The 19,601-nt window shown below is 41.7% G+C and overlaps 1 protein-coding gene across 6 annotated transcripts in view; it reads left to right on the top strand.

Moving 5' to 3' along the window:
• Dock3 (dedicator of cytokinesis 3) overlaps positions 1-19,601 on the top strand; it is a 322,288-nt gene that overhangs the window by 274,994 nt on the left and 27,693 nt on the right. For 5 of the 6 annotated variants that reach the window (XM_076917344.1, XM_076917346.1, XM_034484017.2 and 2 more), the window contains 8 exons: positions 2,699-2,784; positions 5,073-5,099; positions 5,221-5,316; positions 10,690-10,750; positions 10,874-10,967; positions 15,011-15,159; positions 16,293-16,379; positions 18,742-18,846. In XM_076917344.1, the coding sequence (XP_076773459.1) occupies positions 2,699-2,784; positions 5,073-5,099; positions 5,221-5,316; positions 10,690-10,750; positions 10,874-10,967; positions 15,011-15,159; positions 16,293-16,379; positions 18,742-18,846 (705 nt within the window). The remainder of the gene's footprint in view (positions 1-2,698; positions 2,785-5,072; positions 5,100-5,220; positions 5,317-10,689; positions 10,751-10,873; positions 10,968-15,010; positions 15,160-16,292; positions 16,380-18,741; positions 18,847-19,601) is intronic. The other variant, XM_076917345.1, reaches the window with a different exon arrangement.

Below are 19,601 nucleotides of genomic sequence, written 5' to 3'. Positions count from 1 at the left end.
ACAGGAGCAGTTCTGAGTTAAAGTTTTGAGAAGGGTGGGTGGCCCCATTCCTCAACTGGGGGCCTTGCCTAACCTCTGGATATGGTCTTTACAGGTTCTCTCTCCCCTTTGTTGGGTATTTCAACTAATGTTCTCTCCATTGGGTCCTGGGAGTCTCTTGCTTTCCTGGTGTCTGGAACTTTCTGTTGGCTACTCTCTAGTTCCCCATCCCCCCTTGCTACACACCTCTGTTCAATTTCCTGACCCTCTGTACATCTCCCCCATCTCCTCTCACACCTGATCCTGCACCCCTTTTTCTCTCCCACCCTCTACCTCCTGTGATTATTTTGTTTCCCCTTCTAAGTAGGACTGAAGCATCCACACTTGATACAGAAGTTTTAACAGTTGAATATACATCTAAGACTTCTTAAAATAATTTGTGGACTTTCATCCTCACCCTGAGTTCCTAATTCATCAGATTTTGAGAGGCCTGAATACTGGATTTTTAACAAGATCTGTGGTGAAACTAAGGCTACTGGCCCAGTGACCCATTCTAAGAACAGTTTGGACCCCAGTGGACTACAGAAGCATGTTTACACTGCTTGTACTCTCTACTATGGCAGACCCCTCCCTACCTTTGCTGTGTGCTAGCCAACACTATCTACCTTTGTATAGGAAGAGAGATCCTGGTTAGTATTAGGCCAGTTTCTTAGTGAGTGTGTAGCCACCTCACTGAGTTGGGAATAAGCATGCTCCAGAAGAAGACTGAGGTACTTCGGCTTCTAGACCCACCAGACTATACTTAGTTACAATTTAGTCCTGTAGTCATCCAGTCAAAAGAAGAAGCTTGTTGACTGATTTGCTTTTGTTCTGCTGAGGCTGACATCAGTTGAGTATGGATGAGTTATATTTTCTTCAGAAACCATCAAGGTAACAGGCATCAAGGTAACTCTTTGTACCCATAAAACCTAAAGCTCTTGGAGCTGCTGCTTTTTCAGGGTCCTACATTGAGTTACTGGATTCCTCAACTGTAAGGAGCAATCTGTACATGTCTGTAGATCTGTAGATAGAGTCTATGTACACACATTCCTTTGAATGGATAGTTTTAAACAATAACAACAATGAAAAAAAAACTGTTTAGAGCCATTAGAGTGCTCAAAGAGTCTAAATGCACTCTTCACCAAGCCCAGTGACCTGAATTAGATCTCCAGGACCCATATAGTAGAAAAAGAGAACCAGCTCCTATAGGTTTTTCCCTGACTTCCACGTGTAAACCCCTAGAACACACAAAAAATAAATGTTAAAAGATTTTTTTTAAAAAAGAAAGATTTGGGAGCATTGTTAAGAAGGTAATGGAAAGATTGTAAGAGCCAGTGGTCAGGGAGGACTAGAATCAAACTCTGTCTTGTGAGCTAAGTCAGTCAAGGCTACACAGAGAAACACTGTCTTGAAAAAAAAAACATGTAGCCCAGTAGTTCACCTGTACTCCAGAGGATGACCTCATACTCATGGATATATGAACAGCACAAATTGAACTCAGTGGGTTATTTAAGGGATGGACCCAGAAGCTCTTAGGGGACAGAGTCAGAGAACAAAGTAAATTCTATGTGTATATGAAATTCTCAGAGAATTAATAAAAATGCTGTATTTTAAAAAGAAACATTTAACCAAGGCTTCTGTCTTTTCTCTGAAGGAGTCCTCATCTTTAGCTCTAAGATAGGAAATGGTTATCTGAAACATTTACATACTTAAACTAAAACCAGAATGAAAAGCCTTCCTACACCAGGGAAGCAGATTTTTCTTTCTTTTTTTATTGATAATAGATTTCCCCCCACATATTATATCCTGATTACAGTTTCTCCTCCCATTTAGATCCCCTCCTTTCATGCCCCTCATTAGAAAAGAACAGGGTCCTAAGGGATACAAATAAACTATAATAAAGTAAAACAAAAAACAACACAATGGAGTTGGACAAAACAGACATAAAGAAACAAACCCAAGAGATAAGAATCAGAGACTCACTCGTCTGCACACTCAGGAATCCCATTAAAACAAAAAACTGGAAGGCATAATATATATGCAGAGAACATGGGTACAGACACATGCAGGCCCAGCGCATACTGCCTAGGATCTCTGTGAATCCATATATGCTTTGATCATGTTGACTGATTGAGAGGGTCTTGTTTTCTTGATGTCCTCTAAACCCCTTTGGCTCTTACACTCTTCCAAAAGTTCCCTGCTCCTAAGGGGAGGGATTTGAAAGAAGCATCCCATTTAGGACTGGGTGTTCAAAGATCTCTCCTCACAGCATAATGTCTGGCAGTAGGTCTCTATTTATACTTGCTCCCACCTGTAGGAGAAAGCTTCTCTGGTGATGGCTGAGCAAAGCACCACTGCTCCATAAGTGTATCAGAATGTCATTAGGAGTCATCTTATTGCTGTATTGCTTGCTTGCTTGCTTGCTTGCTTGCTTGCTTGCTTGCTTGCTTGCTTTTTAGAACAGGTGTACTTGGTTTTACTCTAGGTCCCTAGGCTATCTAGTCTCTGGTTCAGAAAACAGTTTTTTAATGCTATAGGTGAGATCCTGTCTTTACTGTAATTTTCTTGCAACTATGATAAAGTATAAAAAGCAGTTTTCCATGATCCTCACACTGCCACAAGACTGGAGAATTTTCCTTCTCTGTGTTCATTTGCACTCATTAACTCTGTTTCCTTCTAGGTGGAGGCTGAGCTGATTGACAAGCTGGACAGCATGGTGTCAGAGGGGAAAGGTGATGAGAGCTACAGGGAACTCTTCGGCCTGCTGTAAGCTGCTCCTTCCCCAGATGCCCCATGTTGGGAGAAGGGGTGATATGGGCAAGTGAAAACTAAAGCTAAAGCCTGCACTGGGCAGGCTTTATGGGTTGGGTACCAGGAGAGACCTGGTTGACTCTCGTGGTAGCAGTATTCAGTTTCTATCAACAAAAAAAGAATGTACTCTTAGGGGTTGTCATGGTTGACTGAAGATGTACAAAGAAAGGATAATTCAGTTCCTAGGTTTGCAATAAGAAGTCACTGTATGTTTTCATAACATTCCCTGCATCATGTTGGACAAATAGCCCATGAGGACTTATTTATTTAATAAGTCTGGCATTTCTAGGAGGTAAAGTATGGATTCTTTTTTAGGAAACATTGTAGCTTGATAAACACTGCAACAGGTTCTTGAATAAACCACACAGACTTGCTAGGCCATTTTTAAGTTAATAAATGATATGACTATGCTCGATGATAGTTCCCCAAGACCTATTATTTTAATAGTTTCTTTTTAAGTTGATAAAGGCCACCAGACCTCATGAGACATTCAATTAGAATTTTGCAGTGTATAAAATATGTTAATAGTTTATTTGTTAAGGTCATGGGGGACTTTTTTTATTTTAGCAGGTATTATAAAAGTACCATTAGCTATTTCAAATCCATAATATAGACTTAATCATAGAAAAGAGTACTTTTACTTGAAATATAATTGGTTCCATAACATAATTCCTGTTTGCTTTATTATTATATCAAAATAACAAATTTGACAAAATTATAACTATTTATTGTCTACCAGTAATTTTTAAAAATTAAACTTCAAAAATTTTATGTTGACTTTTAGACTTGATACTAACAATACACATACAAGAGTTGCAGAGTGGGTTATCCTCCCATTCCTAGAAGTGGTGAGACTAGCTCAAGGAAGTGTTAGCATGCTGACAGTTAGCTGTCTGTAAAAGACACCTCTGCATGGAGGACCCACAGCTGCAGTTTCAGCAGGGGATGCTTTCTGGTACACAATGTCTACTTTGTTCCTTAAGGAGTCTTAGGAATTTTATTTAAAATTTATGACAGAATACATCCATCTTCTAATACTTCTCTTATAACAAAATACTTCCAGTTGTAGAAGAAAGACATTGAACTCTCTTTGTTGTCCACTAATAAATGACTTATTACAAAGGAAAAGGTATAAAAATAGGCTACAATTACTAATTGCCTATTCAAATTGTATTTGTAAACCCTTTTAAAGTCAGTTTGAGACCTAAAAGCTACTGATGCCATGGAGCATCGGTTCACGGTTTTAATTTGAGGATGATGTTTGTAGGTGTGGGGAGAAATGAATAAAAATATGTGCAGATATAGAAAACATTCAGCTAAAGGGGTGAGGTAGTGAGCAGCATTTCCCATGTCCGTGCGCTCATAGAGCACCTCTCCCCAGCCTCAAGGACAGTACAGCTCCATAGGATGGCTGGAGAGTAGTAGTGTTCTAGTCCATACAAGTTAGAGGCCAGAGCCCGTACTCGTCCTCTCTCTCTCTCTTTCAGCATGGTCATAGAAACTCTCACTTTCCTTCACTTTGACACAGGTGTATGTTCTGTACATGGAGGCACTGAACAGAGCAAAAAGCATAACAGCAATCAAGCTATGAGTTTGAGACCCCAGTATTTGTTCCCAATCCTGGGCCAGTCAACTCCAGATGGCTCTTAGAAACTTAGAGAGCAAAATGCACTCATAAGGAATCATAAATAGAGTTATATGGACTGAGCTATAGACCTAAGGTCACTACTAGAACAAGGAAAAGAGCAGGTCACAGCCTCCAAGAAGAAGCACATGGGATATCAGTGTATCTCGAAAGCCAAACGATGCCTCAAAGTAACAGAAGCATGGTGCTATCAATTTTTTTAATGGCCTGAACATTAAGCTTTTGTCCTTGTTACATATTTTTTGGAAGCTTCTCATTACTGAGGTGATGGCAGAGTATAGCTCCTGAATTTACTCTCTGTCCCTCATACTGGGCTCCTTAGGCTTGTGGAGATCTTTGATTTATATGAAGAGGTGGTTTTATATTTTTACTGAAAATGTCTCTGGGCAGTAGAAGCAGCCAGTTGGCAAAGCCAGACATATTCCATCATGGGCTCTTAACTCAGATGGTCCTTGAGATCAGGCCTTATAGCATATGCCTCTCTCACCTCCACCTCAATGGACTCCTTAGGAACATGCCCAGAGAAATGGGAGAGATGTTCATTTGTTGCTGCCAGCTCAATAATATCCTTGTCTTTGCTTTCTGCTGCATGGAGTAGAACCCAGCTGTTTGGGCCCTACCCCAGGTAAGACTACAGTGTGGCAAGTCTCCTGTCTCCAGATATTGCATAGCCTCCACAGGCTCGTGAACCTCACTCTTGTCATCAGGGAAGGCTCATGAGTTTTGTTTGCTTCTCTTACCAACAGCCTTCTGGAAAAGGTTGAACAGGAAACATGGCGTGAGACTGGCATTTCCTTTGTTACCTCAGTCACCCGCCTCATGGAACGCCTTCTTGACTACAGGTATTTCTTTAGCTTGAAATTTCTTTTTGGTTTTTTTGAGACAGGGTTTCTCTATGTAGCCCTGGCTGTCCTGGAATTCACTCTGTAGACCAGGCTGGCCTCCAACTCAGAAATCCGCCTGCCTCTGCCTCCCAAGTGCTGGGATTAAAGGCGTGCGCCACCAATGCCCGGCTAGCTTGAAATTTCTATAGCCTCTCTTTTGGTAGAATATTTTCTTCTGCAAAGGCATTCACTTGGCCTTAAAACTGAGACGACAGTGGGGATTGGAAAATGGCTCAGCAATTGAGAATGCCTGCTGGTCTTGCAGAGAATGTGCTTTCAGTTCCCAGAATCCACATGGCAGTTCATAACTGGCTATAACTCCCGGTCCAGGATATCTAGTGCTCCCTTCTGCCTTCTGTGAGTATCAGGCATACTCATGATACATGTATATATAGACAGGCAAAACACTCAGGTACATTAAAATAAATAAACCTTAAAGTAACAACTGCCAGGCATAATGTCATGTGCCTTTAACCCTTCTCAGGAAGCAGAGGCAGAAGAATTTGTGAGTTTCAGGACAGCCTTACCTACATTGGAGTTCCAGGCCAAGCAAGCCTATAGAGTGAGAACTTGTCTTTAAAAGCAAACAAACATTAAAAAACAAAACAAAAACAGGCATGGTGGTGCTTAGCTGAAATCACAGCACTGGGGAGGCTGAGATTGAAAAATCATAAATTTGAAGCTGTTGTAGCCTATATAGCAAGACCATGTTTTAAAAACAAAAATCACAGTCTTAACATAGGAAGGATTGTTCTGGGTCCATTGGCTGTCATTAGGAATCATCTGATGACCAGTAACAATACCTTTTCGCAGGTGTTAGAGCTTCTTGGACTCTCCCTAAGACTGACAGTCCCCAGAAGGCATCCCAGGGACATGCAGCTATAAGGCTTTCCTTCTAGAAAAGTCAGGGCTCATAGGAAGAGACATAGCAAGAGGGAAGAGAGAAGCTGTCTTAGAACAAGTTAGGGAACAGCTGTGGTTCTGTAATGAAGACCTTCCCTGGCTATATGGGAGATAAACAAGGAAATGTCACCTGGTACCAAAATATGACCAAGGACAACTTTCATTTGCTTCTCCTGGAACTGGGGACACCCTTTTTCTCACACGTATATTCTTTTGTTAAAATCTATTTCTGTCCCTTAATCCTAGCCATGGCAACAAATTAGAGGAAATGTTTTATGAACTCAGAGTTCTCTGTTATGTTTATTCTGAGAATTCATGTGGAATTAGAACTTTTTCATGAAATCTCGCCTTTCCCAATTTCCCCTCCAAAAACCCTCTATCCCATCCACCCCCATGTTTCTATGAGGGTGCTCCCACACCCACCCACTTCCACCTCACCTTCTAGTCCTGTCATGACTCTTGTGTTCTGAAAATAACAAAACAACTACTGCACCCTTAATTATGCTCTCAGCAGGACTAGGATAGTCACTAAAGGTGTTCTCTGGAAGTCAGGATGATAAAGAAAGAAAACTGATCCCAAGCTGTAATGCTGAAAGATTTGTTAAACCCTGGATCAAGAAATGACATTGCTCAGGCTTCCTCTAGTTGCTTCTGACGAGGAAAATAGGCCTTTCAGAAGACTCCAGTGTCTGTGCACTAACTTGACTGTGGAAATGGAATTCACATCCTGAACATCCCTTTTTTTCTGTATCACAACTATGTTTGAACAAGCTTCTGCCTATTTTTCTTCGGCCTTAAATGGTCAAAGTTGGTCTTCATCAGCCCCTTTTATAGAAAAAGGCTTCCATTTTACATGTCAGATCCCAAGCCCCTCCCTCCTGTACCTGCCATCAGACAGAGAAGGAAAGTGGGCTAAAGCCCTATATTTTTCCCTTATTGCAGTATTTACTGAAGGTTGTTTGTATTCACTGCTATCTACCTGAAAGACTGAAAATAATGTTCCTAAACTTAAAGATCTTCTTTTAACAAATTTCTTTCTGTCTTCTATAAACAAATGAAACTTATAGCCAGAACCAGTTTTACTTTCAGTGTGGTATCTATAAAACAAGTGCACAGCCTTTCACATGTTTTCAGATATGAACTGGTCTTTTCCCTGTGCCCTTCCAGTCCCCTGGGCTTATATTCATGATTTTAGCCTCCAAGTCTTACTCCTTGTGAACACAGAGAAAAACATGGTAGTTCTACCCACTTAAAAAATAATCTACTGTGCTAATGTTATATTTGCCTCTAATCTCATTTGCAGCCCTGAAAAGTTACTCATTTGTTTGTTTGTTTGTTTTTTAATTTTTTATTGGTTGTTTAATTTATTTATATTTCAAATGTTATCCCCTTCCTAGTTTCCCCTCCAAAAGCCCCCTATCCCAACCCCCCTCCCTTCTGCTTCTATGAGGGTGTTCCCACACCTACTCTTGCCTCACCGCCCTGGTATTCCTCTATACATTGGGGCATCACACCTTCACAGGACCAAGGGCCTCCCCTTCCATTGATGCCAGATAAGGCAATCCTCTGCTACTGAACCCATGCAGCCAGAGCCATGGGTCCCTCCATGAGTACTCTGTGGTTGGTGGTTTAGTCCCTGGGAGCTCTGGGGGTCTGGTTGGTTAACATTATTGTTCTTCCTATGGAGTTGAAAACCCCTTCAGCTCCTTCAGTCCTTCCCCTAACTCCTCCATTGGGGGCCCCTGTGTTCAATCTGATCGTTGGCTGCAAGCATCCACACCTGTATCGGTAAGACTCTGGCAGAGCCTCTCAGGAGACATCCATATCAGGCTCCTGTCAGCAAAGCACTTCTTGCCATCAGCAATAGTGACCGGGTTTGGTGGCTTCATATGGGATGGATCCACAGGTGGGGCAGTCTCTGGGTGGCCTTTCCTTCATCTCTGCTCCACAGTTTGTCCCTGTACTTCCTTTAGACAGGAGCAGTTCTGAGTTAAAGTTTTGAGAAGGGTGGGTGGCCCCATTCCTCAACTGGGGGCCTTGCCTAACCTCTGGATATGGTCTTTACAGGTTCTCTCTCCCCTTTGTTGGGTATTTCAACTAATGTTCTCTCCATTGGGTCCTGGGAGTCTCTTGCTTTCCTGGTGTCTGGAACTTTCTGTTGGCTACTCTCTAGTTCCCCATCCCCCTTTGCTACACACCTCTGTTCAATTTCCTGACCCTCTGTACATCTCCCCCATCTCCTCTCACACCTGATCCTGCACCCCTTTTTCTCTCCCACCCTCTACCTCCTGTGATTATTTTGTTTCCCCTTCTAAGTAGGACTGAAGCATCCACACTTTGGTCTTTCTTCTTGGGTTTCATATGGTCTATATGTTATATCATGGATATTCTGAGCTTTTTTTTTCCCCTAATATTCACTTATCAGTGAGTACATACCATGTGTGTTCTTTTGTGATTGGGTTACCTCACTCAGGGTGATATTTTCTAGTTCCATCCATTTGCCTGCAAATTTCATGAAGTTGCTTTTAGTAGCTGAGTAGTACTCTGCCCCCAACCTTCAAGAACCCAGAGGAAGCGGGGATCCCGGTTGCTCTAACTGGGACAGTGTCTTAGAAACTAGTTCTTGGATCTGAGGCCTGGACCAGACCTCTGCCAGGTCTGCTGTTGGGTGGACCCTGGATTCCACCTGAGACATACTGGAATATCCACTCAATGCAGAGCCACAGAGGAACAAATGAACTCAGAGCGTCAGACAACATATCCTGAGATATTCTAGAAGAAACACTGCACCCAGAACAGCAGACACCTAGCTGGACTGCTACCTTGGAGACACCATATCCTGAGGCATCCTAGAGATACCACTGTAATCAGCACAGCTGGAAAAGATCACAGAGACATCTGGACCCCTAGGAGATCAGACACAAGCTAGATAACTGGAAAGGCAGGCTTCAGTCAGAGACAGCAAGTACAGGCAGCACTAGAGTTAACCAGATGGCAAAAGGCAAGCGCAAGAACGTAAGCAACAGAAACCAAAGTTACATGGCATCATCAGAACCCAGCTCCCCCATCAGAGAAAGCCCTGAACACCCCATCACACCAGAAAAGCAGGATTCAGAATTAAAATCACTTCTCATGATGATGATAGAGGACTTTAAGAAAGACATAAATAACACTCTCAAAGAAATTAAGGAGAGCACTGGTAGACAGATAGAAACCCTTAAAGAGGAAACACAAAAATCCCTTAAGGAATTACAAGAAAATGCAACCAAATGGGAGAAGGAATTAAACAGAACCATACAGGATCTAAAAATGGAAGTAGAAACAATGAAGAAATCACAAAGGGGCAATACCCTGGAGATAGAAAACCTAAAAAAAAGATCAGGAGTCATAGACACAAGTATCACCAACAGAATACAAGAGATGGAAGAGAGATATAAATTATATGTAAAGTTTTATATTATTTTCAAAAAATTGTGATCCAGCATAACTTGAACCTTTTGTGTGAAACTTATTCTTAGACTAGCTAAACTTTTAAGTCCTCTAAGAAGCACTCCTCAGGCTGGACAGTAATGTCTTTAACTCTGTGTGATTCTAGCATAGATTTGTAGCTTCTATTTCTCATTCTCTCACAAAATGAAACTTGCCCCTTGAGAGTAACTCTGTGCCTCCCTCGGGAACTTGAGAGTTTGGCCTTCTGCATTATACACACGTCCTTCTGTACTAAGGAAATTGGTAAGTGCTCTTAATGCCCTGATGATGTATCTGGACTCTGGACTCTGTAACCAGAACAAGGAGCTCAACAGAGACCTTTGAACCCCAGGATTGGGTGCAAAGTTTAGAGGGATCTCACAGTACAGTCTTCTTCTGTTGAAGAACTTCCAGTTAGAAGGCATACTACTTTTTTTTAATGAATACTTTTTTCTATCTTTATTTCATTATCAAATCATAATTTTTACTTTTTAACATGGGGTTATAAACACAAAAATGCAGGATGTGAGGAAGGGGATGACACAGGAGCATAGGTGTTCAGGGGGAGTACAGATATCTTTCAGAACAGGGTATCAGCTGGGTGAAGGTTCAGGGGTCAGGTCACTATGACTCTGCCTATGATTCACTTGTCCTTATCTAAGTGGTACTATCCATCAAGGCTGCCTATTTACAAGGTCTATGACTACTCGGGCTGGTAGATTTCCACAAAAGCTGCCTGTTTATAATAGCCTATAGCCATCTGTTTCAGTGTTTTTCCATAGAGAACTAAGACTTTGTGTTAGCAGGCATGTATGTCAGCCCTATTGCTGATGGCATACTAGTTTTAAATACTACTTTTGGCCATACTAATGTTCCAGTGATGCTCGAACATTAGTATATGTATTGTCCCAGGAGATACTACTTTATATCATAGGCAAGCAACTGTGTTCTCTCTTCCAGAGACTGCATGAAGGGAGAAGAAACTGAGAACAAGAAGGTTGGCTGCACTGTTAACTTGATGGTGAGAGAACATGAGCTCTTCTTCCTGACAGGCACAGCCAGGGTTTCAGTAGCTAGAATTTGGAAATTACCTTCAAAATGGGACAGATTCTAACATCTTAACATGTGTTTCATTCTCTTACAGAACTTTTACAAATCTGAGATTAACAAAGAGGAAATGTATATCCGATACATCCATAAGCTTTGTGACATGCACTTACAGGCTGAGAACTACACAGGTGAGTCAGGAAAGGAAGAGCTGCGTCTCTTCATTAGGACAGACTTGGGAACTGTACAGAGAATGACTCCAGGATCAGTCCCACAAGAGCTCAGCAGCATTAGGTTCCAAGGTTTCTCTTCACCTCCTTTAGTGACAGAAAATCAGGTGAAACCCTGTCCTTCCCGACACGTGCTCCATGCGTGTCCTCTGCTGTCTGAAGCTGTTCACTTTCACTCCTGTCCCTGTCACTGAGACCCCGGAGTAACTTCCAAATTGTAGTGCAGAGGTTCAGAAAACTTGGACTTCTGTCACTCCTCAGAAATAGAACTTCTCTTAGGTCTTGCAAAGCTGAAACCAACCAAGACCATAGCAAAGGAATATCTTCTTAATCCTGGAGCTTCTAGAACTCACTGGTAGAGCTGGGTCCTCCTCTGCAGCTGCACACCAACGGTATTAGTCTTCTTGACAGGCCAGATAAAAGCTCTTCGTTATGTCTGCAATCTATGCCAGTGCTGGTCATGATCCATTTACTGAGAACAGCTCTGGATGAAGAGGAAGGAGACATACATGGATATTCTCTTTAATTCCCTTCTACCACAGTATCCCCCAAAGAACTATCTTTTTCACTGTGACTAGGCCCTATTCTTATCCCTTAGACTAAAGGACTTAAATTTGCCATCTAAATGTGAAACTGTGACCTATTCTTATTTGCAAATCTTAACTAGAATTAGTAAAAACAGAGAACCCTCCTTCCTTACCCTTGTCTTTACATGTTAGAAAGTTGTGTATATACTATTTTTTTAAGTCAGCACAGCTTAGCAAAAAGAACAAGACAGACTAAATGCACACACTCAGGAAACTGAAACATGAGGATCATGAGTCTGAGGTAGGCCTAGGCTATGTAGTGAGACTATCTTTTAAAAACTGAATAATGAGACTTGATGTGCCAAGGTGGGTTGATACCCAGAGGAGGGCTCCCTTTCTCACAAGGGATAGGAGAAATCAGGTGGGAGGGTAGGGCTGGGAGGAGAGGAGGAAGGAGGCTGCAATTAGGATGTTCAGTGAATAAATGTTAATAATAATAATAATAATAATAATAATAATAATAATAAAGAGGGCCTGCGGGATGGCTAAGCAGTTAAGCATACCAAATACTTTTCTAGAGGACTTGGGTTCAATTTGTAGCACCTATATGGCAGCTCACAATATTTTTTAGGAGAAGTTATATGACATTGTATAACATGACTCAATTTACCATTCTTTATACCTACTACTTATTAACAGCTCTGAAGGAATAGTGAAGGAAAGATTTTTATAAATTTCTTGTACTGGGCTAGAGAGATGCCTCAGTGGTTAGGAGTACTGGCAGCTCTTCAGATGATCCAGGTTTGATTCCTACCACTCACATGGCAGCTCACAACTATATGTAACTCCAGACCCAGGGGATCCCATGCTCTCTTCTGCTTCTACAGGCACTGCATACATATATACATGCAAAAAGCACCCATACACATAAAAATAAATAAATAAATAAATAAAATCTAAAGATTTCCATGTATTAATATAGACGTTTGCTACTCGAGGACTGGGCTATCACTTAAGAGGCTGGGTCATGGTCATGAACAGAGATAAGTGTCTTTGTCTTTCATAGCTCTAGGTATTGCATTAAGACTAACTAGCACAATGAAGAAGACAAAGATTTCATATGGTTCTCCAAGTATCATAAAGAGGACCTGGCAAGAGGTGCCAGTGTCAGGGCACAGGTGAGAAGTGAGATGCTCCAAGAGTGGACCATGGTGAAAACTGGATGTGGGTTACAAGATGATTAGAAATTAGATTCTTTATAATCATATGAGCACTTTTTAGTATGTCTTGAAGGTCTAGACAGAAGCTAGAACCTTGCCAGTGAGGAAACGCTGTTAAAAACTACCAAACAGAAGGAAAAAGAAAATTCCTTAATAGGGCTCTGGACCATGGCTGTATCTCAGTGTGACTCATCTCTCAGAATTTACACCTCCTACAGGTTATGTTTTTATGTAACTGTCACTAACTGTTCCACACATAAAGTATTGCTGTGCCTGCAGTCTGAGTCCAGTATCAACAAGTTTTTCCAGAAATAGAGTCTCTGGCTCCAGACTCACCGAATAGTTAATACTACTCACATTCCTTAGTGTTCATTGTTTTAGAAACAGTAGCCATAAGAGGAAAGAACATTTCCTGAGGCATTAGGCAAGAGTAGATTGATGAGTGCTGGGCAAATCCCTGGTGAATTGGTGCTGGCCAATTAGATTTTTTTCTAAAAAACGTTAGAAAGAAAGCTGGAGCCAAGTGAACAGAAAGGAACCCAAGAATTCTCAAGTATCTCTGTCATCCAAAGCAAGACGACTTGTGCAATAGCCTTAAAACAGCTGAGCCATTCTTTTTTATTTAAAAAAAGTTGCATAACATATTTTAATCACATACTTTGCCCTTTCCAGCTCCTTCCAGTTATTTCTCACTTCCCTACCCACCTAACTTCATCCATGCATGCTCTCTCTCCCTACCCCCTCTTTTTCCCTCTCCCCTCACCCTTCCCTTAGCCCTCTTCTCTCTCTAAAACAATGAAAACACAAACAAAAAACTAATAAAACAAAATGAAACAGAAATTTCCTTCTCAAAAATAATGGAACCTATTTTGTGTTAGCCAGCTATTTCTGGGCATGGGGCTTGTACTAGGATATGGTTGATGTACCTAGTGAGGTACTATTTTAGAAAGCTACTTCCCATTTCCCAGTAGGTATCAGTTGCAAATAGCTTCTTGGTTGGGAATGGGAATTTGTGCCCATCCCCTTCTCAGAGCTAGAACTTTGTCTGGTTTGAACCTGTTGTGCCTGCTGTCATAGTCTCTGAGTTCATATGTGTGTCAGTTCTGTTGTGTCTGAAAGATGCTGCCTCCTTGAAGTCACTTATCACTTCTGCTTCTATAATCTTTCCACTTCCTCTTCCACTTGGATCCCAGAGCCTTTAGGGGAGGGGCTTGATGAAGACATCCCATTTAAGACTGAGTCCTCCAAAGTCTCTCACTCTCTGCATATTGTTCAGTTGTGAGTCTCTATGTTAATACCATCCACTGAGAGAAGAAACATCTGTAATGAGGCTTGAGCGAGGTGCTGATCTATGTCATTAGGAGTCACGTTATTGCTATACTTCTTTAGAAGAATAATAAATAGTATCAGACTTCCTCCCAGGTCCTTTGACTTAGGTAGTCTTAAGTTCTTGGCTACTTGAGTGATACCAGGTATGGATTCTGTCTCGTGGAATAGGCCTTAAATTCAATCAACGAGTGGTTGGTTATTCCCTGATGTTCATGCCATTGTTATACCAGTACATCTTGCAGGCAGGTTGTTGATGGTCACAGTTTGTAGTTAGGTGATATTGATGATTACTTTCTACGTCTAGTAATGTGCACAATACCTTCCAGTACCATGAACACTACTAGTCAGTAGAGAGATAAGCATCTAGTTGGGATCTCGCGCCATTTCTCCAATATTTAATGATATAAATAAGTGGTGTCTTCAGCAATAGAGCCGTACCATCAGGTGGTAGAGAATAACCAATGGCATTAGAAATAGCTTGTGATATTTAAGGGGTTCTATATGACTCTTTTGGCCAACAACTCAACGAGATGTAACTCATTCTGGGTATTAGAGGTTTTACTTGGTGGCATAAAATGTCTAATTGGGGCATCATCTCTCTCATTATATTGTGATTCCACTTAAATTTTTTTCATATTTGCATTATTTTAAGAAACTCACACAATATTAGATTTTCATATATGAGCCACTCTTTATATTCTTTATCTGGGACTCAAAACAAGTGACCAGGTATTGAGAGTGTTTATGGCTTCTTCACTGTGTGAACAAGGGTTATTAGCTTAGACTCTCTTACCTTTGGTATTAGTATTCCTGAGGTGTGCTGCCCGTGCCTTGCTCTCATATTCTTGCTCACCGTGCACCCCTAGCACAGAGCTGTTCCTGGGGCCCCAGAGGAAGCCCTGAGCCTCCATTCTGCCTATTCTTACAGAGGCTGCATTCACCCTGCTTCTTTACTGTGAGCTGCTGCAGTGGGAAGACAGGCCATTACGGGAGTTCCTACACTACCCATCCCAAACTGAGTGGCAGCGGAAAGAGGGGCTATGTAGAAAGATCATCCACTACTTCAACAAAGGCAAGGTAGGTGTCAGAAAGCAAGCCTTTGAGCACTCAGGTTCTGCTGCAGTGCAAGGCGTACGTATTAGAAACACAGAGTAACTGAGGTTGGCGATAAATATCTAAACTCTTCGTTCATAAGTTTGAATTAGAATTTGAAGTTGAGAAGAATAAACTGAGTCAAATATGTAAACTGATGTTTGTAAGTACCCAAGAGAAAGAAAACACTATAATACTAAAAGGAAGATAAAGGTGTAGTCCAGTGTTAGAGATAGCTTTCATAGAGCTCTGGGTTCAGTTCTCAGCACCACGGAAAGAAAAATGATGAAAGAAATAAGTCCATTCTTTTTTTTTCTTTTTTTTCTTTTTTTCTTTTTTTTTTCTTTTTTTTTCTTTTTTTCTTTTTCTTTTCTTTTTTTTTTTATTGGATATTTTATTTACATTTCAGATGCCAAAAAATGAATAATGTATCATATAAAGAATATTTGACAAAGGAAAAAAAAAAGAAAAGAAATAAGCAGTCCATTATAATAGGTCCACTGCAGCCTTCATGGGCACCTGTTAGATGGACCTATTGATGTAACAGAGACATCATCACACAAATAGTCTGTTCTCCAAGTAGGCAAAGAGAATCTCAAGCCTAAAGTTATAATCTTTTCATAAAAGAAAAGTGCCAGGCCTGCTGCCACATCTTTGGAAACCCCTTTCTGCTTGATTGCTATACTTTTTCATAATTGACCTCAATTAAAAGGCTTATAGTCCCTTTATTAACTTAGTAAAGAAATACTGAGTATCTGTTATTGTTCTAGGATCTAAAAATAAAGAAACTTAGCTTTCTCCCTTGTACAGTTATCATTTAATATAGATAAAACAATAAAAAACAGTAAATATATTTTAATGAGATAGCAAGAATAATAGAGCAATCTATACTGAGAAGTACCTCTTCTTGTGACGATAGTCAAGAGAGGCATGGAGGCTAAGACACTTAAGCAAAGCCCAGAGAGTGGTACTCTCTATAAACGGTTCGGGGGACTGTGTTCCTTGTAATACAGGAGTTGGGGCTAGCCTTTTGTTTTAGTGTTTCATGTGTTCAGTGTAGACTTAACCAACCTGAGAATGCCTGAGGTGCTAAAGCCCTGTTCCTGTTTTTTATACAGAGCTGGGAGTTTGGAATCCCTCTGTGTAGAGAGCTGGCATGTCAGTACGAGAGCCTCTATGATTACCAGAGCCTCAGCTGGATCCGGGTAAGCTTTGTTACCTCTACTTCATCCCTGAGCAAAGGCTCTGGGGCTTCCTGGCATCAGTTCCTGAGTGATTCTTTTTTTTTTTAATTTTAAAAATATATATTTATAGATTTGTTTTCACTTCATCTCCTCAAATAAAAAGTTCAAAATCAATTTTTAAGTAAAGCAGCTGGGAGAAGGGGGGAAGACCAAGGGAAGGAAGAGAACACTAACAGTGGTTCCCTCCAACCCAGGAGCCCCTGGAGGTCCATGGGAACAGAGAGGCAAGGCAGGGCAGGCGGCCCCAGTAACCTGCTCAGGACACAGGCCCAGCTGTTTCAGGAGCTAAAAGGGGCAGAGGGAAGAAACCCCCATTTCTCTCAGCTGGCTCCCTGAGGGGCAGGGCCAGGGGCAGGGCTCTTTTGACCCAGACCATGGCTGACACAGAGCTAACCAGAGGTTGCCAAAGAGGCTGGAGAGAGGACCCCAAATGCTTCCTCAGAGGGAAACACTGTGCCCAGTCCCACAGAAGGCCTGTGAGTGGGAAGGTGGGTACAGTCCCATTGGATAGGCTGAGTGGGAAGGCGAGCACAGTCCCATTGGATAGGCTAATACTCAGAGCAAACACTGAGCCAAGCTGGCCAGGGGTCTGAGGAGGGAAGCAAGCTCTATCTACCATTAACAGCATGACAGAGCAGGAAGGAGGGGAGCTGGGGGAGGGGAAGGGGAGGGAAGCCAGGCTCGGTTTTTTGGCTGGAGTGAGAGGGCATAGTCCTGTGCCCACTCCTCCCAGCCTCCCTCCTTCTGCCAGTCAATCCTGAGTGATTCTTTTTTGTTTGTTTGTTTGTTTGGTTGGTTGGTTGGTTGGTTGGTTGGTTGGTTGGTTTTTCGAGACAGGGTTTCTCTGTGTAGTCCTGGCTGTCCTGTAACTCACTCTGTAGACCAGGCTGGCCTCGAACTCAGAAATCGCCTGCCTCTGCCTCCCAAGTGCTGGGATTAAAGGTGTGCACCACCACCTGGCCTGAGTGATTCTTAAAGCCCTTAACTTAGTGCCAGGGACAGAGGCTAGATTTCTGCCCTCAAGATACTTACAGTCTGATTGGGGAACAAAAGCACATACCTGACAAGTGACTTAGTGATATGAACCCTAAAAGCCATTTGTACTCAGGGCAAGAAGAAGGCATGATAGGATAATGACTTCTAAGGATGAGGGACTGCCTAGCTTCATGAAGAAGTTTGTCATGGAATGGTTTTGTTCAGTGATGTATTATACGAAACAATTTATTACTTGTGGGTGTTCATGATACAAGGGAGGCATACATGATGATTGTGGAGTGATAAATTGCATTGTGGGGTCTTTTCTCTCCTACCATCCTTACAAGGGTTCTGGAAATCAAACCCAGATCACCAGGCTTGTGCTGCCAGTAAGTGCTTTTATAGCTCACTGGCACCTAAAACTTTTATTATAAAGGCTTTCCCCAGTACATCTTATAGTCACTTAAGCACTTTGTCCTTGCTCCCTTCTTTGAGGCAAAATATTCAAAAATTATATCAAATATCCAATAGATTTTGAAGGTCTATGTAAAATCTTATTGTTGGTGCTATCTTCTAAATTATAATATCTTATAATTTCATCAGCAGAGAAAGACTAGTGGTTTCAGAGCATCATCCACTATACCCTTATTTCTAGCTAAGACATTTGAGCAAAGACCAGAAATCTTTGCTCTAGACTGGGATTTGGACAGGATTCTCTAAAGTAGATTTTTGGCTAGTTTGTAAAGGCTACTGCCGAAAGATGGTTAAATGTGAAGCTTGAATAGCTATACTGAAAAACTTGCTGACTTTGTAATGTTGGACAGCATGGATATTAGTTATCTTTTCAAATTTAAAATCTCCTAAATTGGAACCAGTACCAGTGATGCTGGCAACTGAGACTTCTCAATTGTAGTTACTAGCATCTTAAGTCAAATGATAGATGAACAAGAGTGGATGCAAATGGACTGATATAATGGTAATAAGAAATGTTGGTAGACAGCTGCCTGCAACCCTAGTCAAGGATCAGTTGGTATAGCAAGTATCAGTCAAATTCATGTTAAATATATTTACCTGTCAAGTTCAGGTCTCAGATCTCCATGGATCTGGGTCCATGCTCAGGGAGAATATTGAGAAAAACCTCACAGGGATATAGTAGGCAGGCTTATTCTATCCTGTCATCAGCTAGCAGTGAAGAAGAAAGGAGGGCTTTCCTCTTCTATAATGCACTTTCTGGGGATTGCTTCTTTCTATCCTAGATTGAATGCCATGCTCCCTCTCTTGAAGACAGTGTCTAGTTGAGTCTAGGGGAACTTGCTTTGGATACCAACCATACCTTTATTGTTAACAGAAAATGGAGGCCGGCTACTATGACAACATTATAGAGCAGCAACGCCTGGAGCCTGAGTTCTTCCGGGTTGGCTTTTATGGCAGGAAGTTTCCTTTCTTCCTTCGGGTGAGTCCATTCAAGTAGTCACAATAATTTTGATGTGTGTGATGGGGAGGAGCGGGTAGGTAAGTATGTGCATGTTTACACATGCATGCAAAGTTCACTTTTTAAAAAGATTTATATGTATTTTTTAACTAAAAGTAGATTTAATAGGGTAAAAAAGGACTTTTGGGGGAGAATGGGGAAGAAATGGTTTATTCAGTTTACACTTCCACATTACTGTTTATCACCAAAGGAAGTCAGGACAGGAACTCAAACAGGACAGGAACCTGGAGGCAGGAGCTGATGCAGAAGCCATGGAGGGTCTGCTTTACTAGCTTGCTCAGCCTACTTTTTTAAAAAACAAATTATCTTTATTTTTTTTTACAGTCCAGTTGTTATCCCCCTCTCGGTCTGCCCTCCAACATTTCCTTGTTCCATTCTTTCCTTTCCTCCTTCCCCCCTTCCATCTCCAAGAGGATGTCCTCATCCCACCCTGCCAGGGCTTCCCACTCCCTGGGGCCTCAAGTCTCTCGAGGGTTAGGTGCATCTTCTCTTACTGAGGCCAGACCAGGCAGTCCTACTATATATGTGGGCGGGAGGGGAGCTCAGACCAGCAAGTGTATGCTTCCTGGTTGGTGGCTCCGTGTCTGAGAGGTCTTGGGAGGTCTGGGTTAGTTAAGACTGTTGTTCTTCCTATGGGGTCACCCTCCTTCTCAACTTCTTTTAGCCTTTCCCTAATTCAACCACAGTGGTCCTCAAATTCAGGCCATTGGTTGGAT

This window comes from Arvicanthis niloticus, chromosome 21 (genome assembly GCF_011762505.2).
Source record: "Arvicanthis niloticus isolate mArvNil1 chromosome 21, mArvNil1.pat.X, whole genome shotgun sequence".
Lineage (NCBI taxonomy): Eukaryota > Metazoa > Chordata > Mammalia > Rodentia > Muridae > Arvicanthis > Arvicanthis niloticus.
The sequence above is the reverse complement of the archived record's forward strand: the minus strand, read 5'-3'. Positions and strand labels throughout refer to the sequence as shown.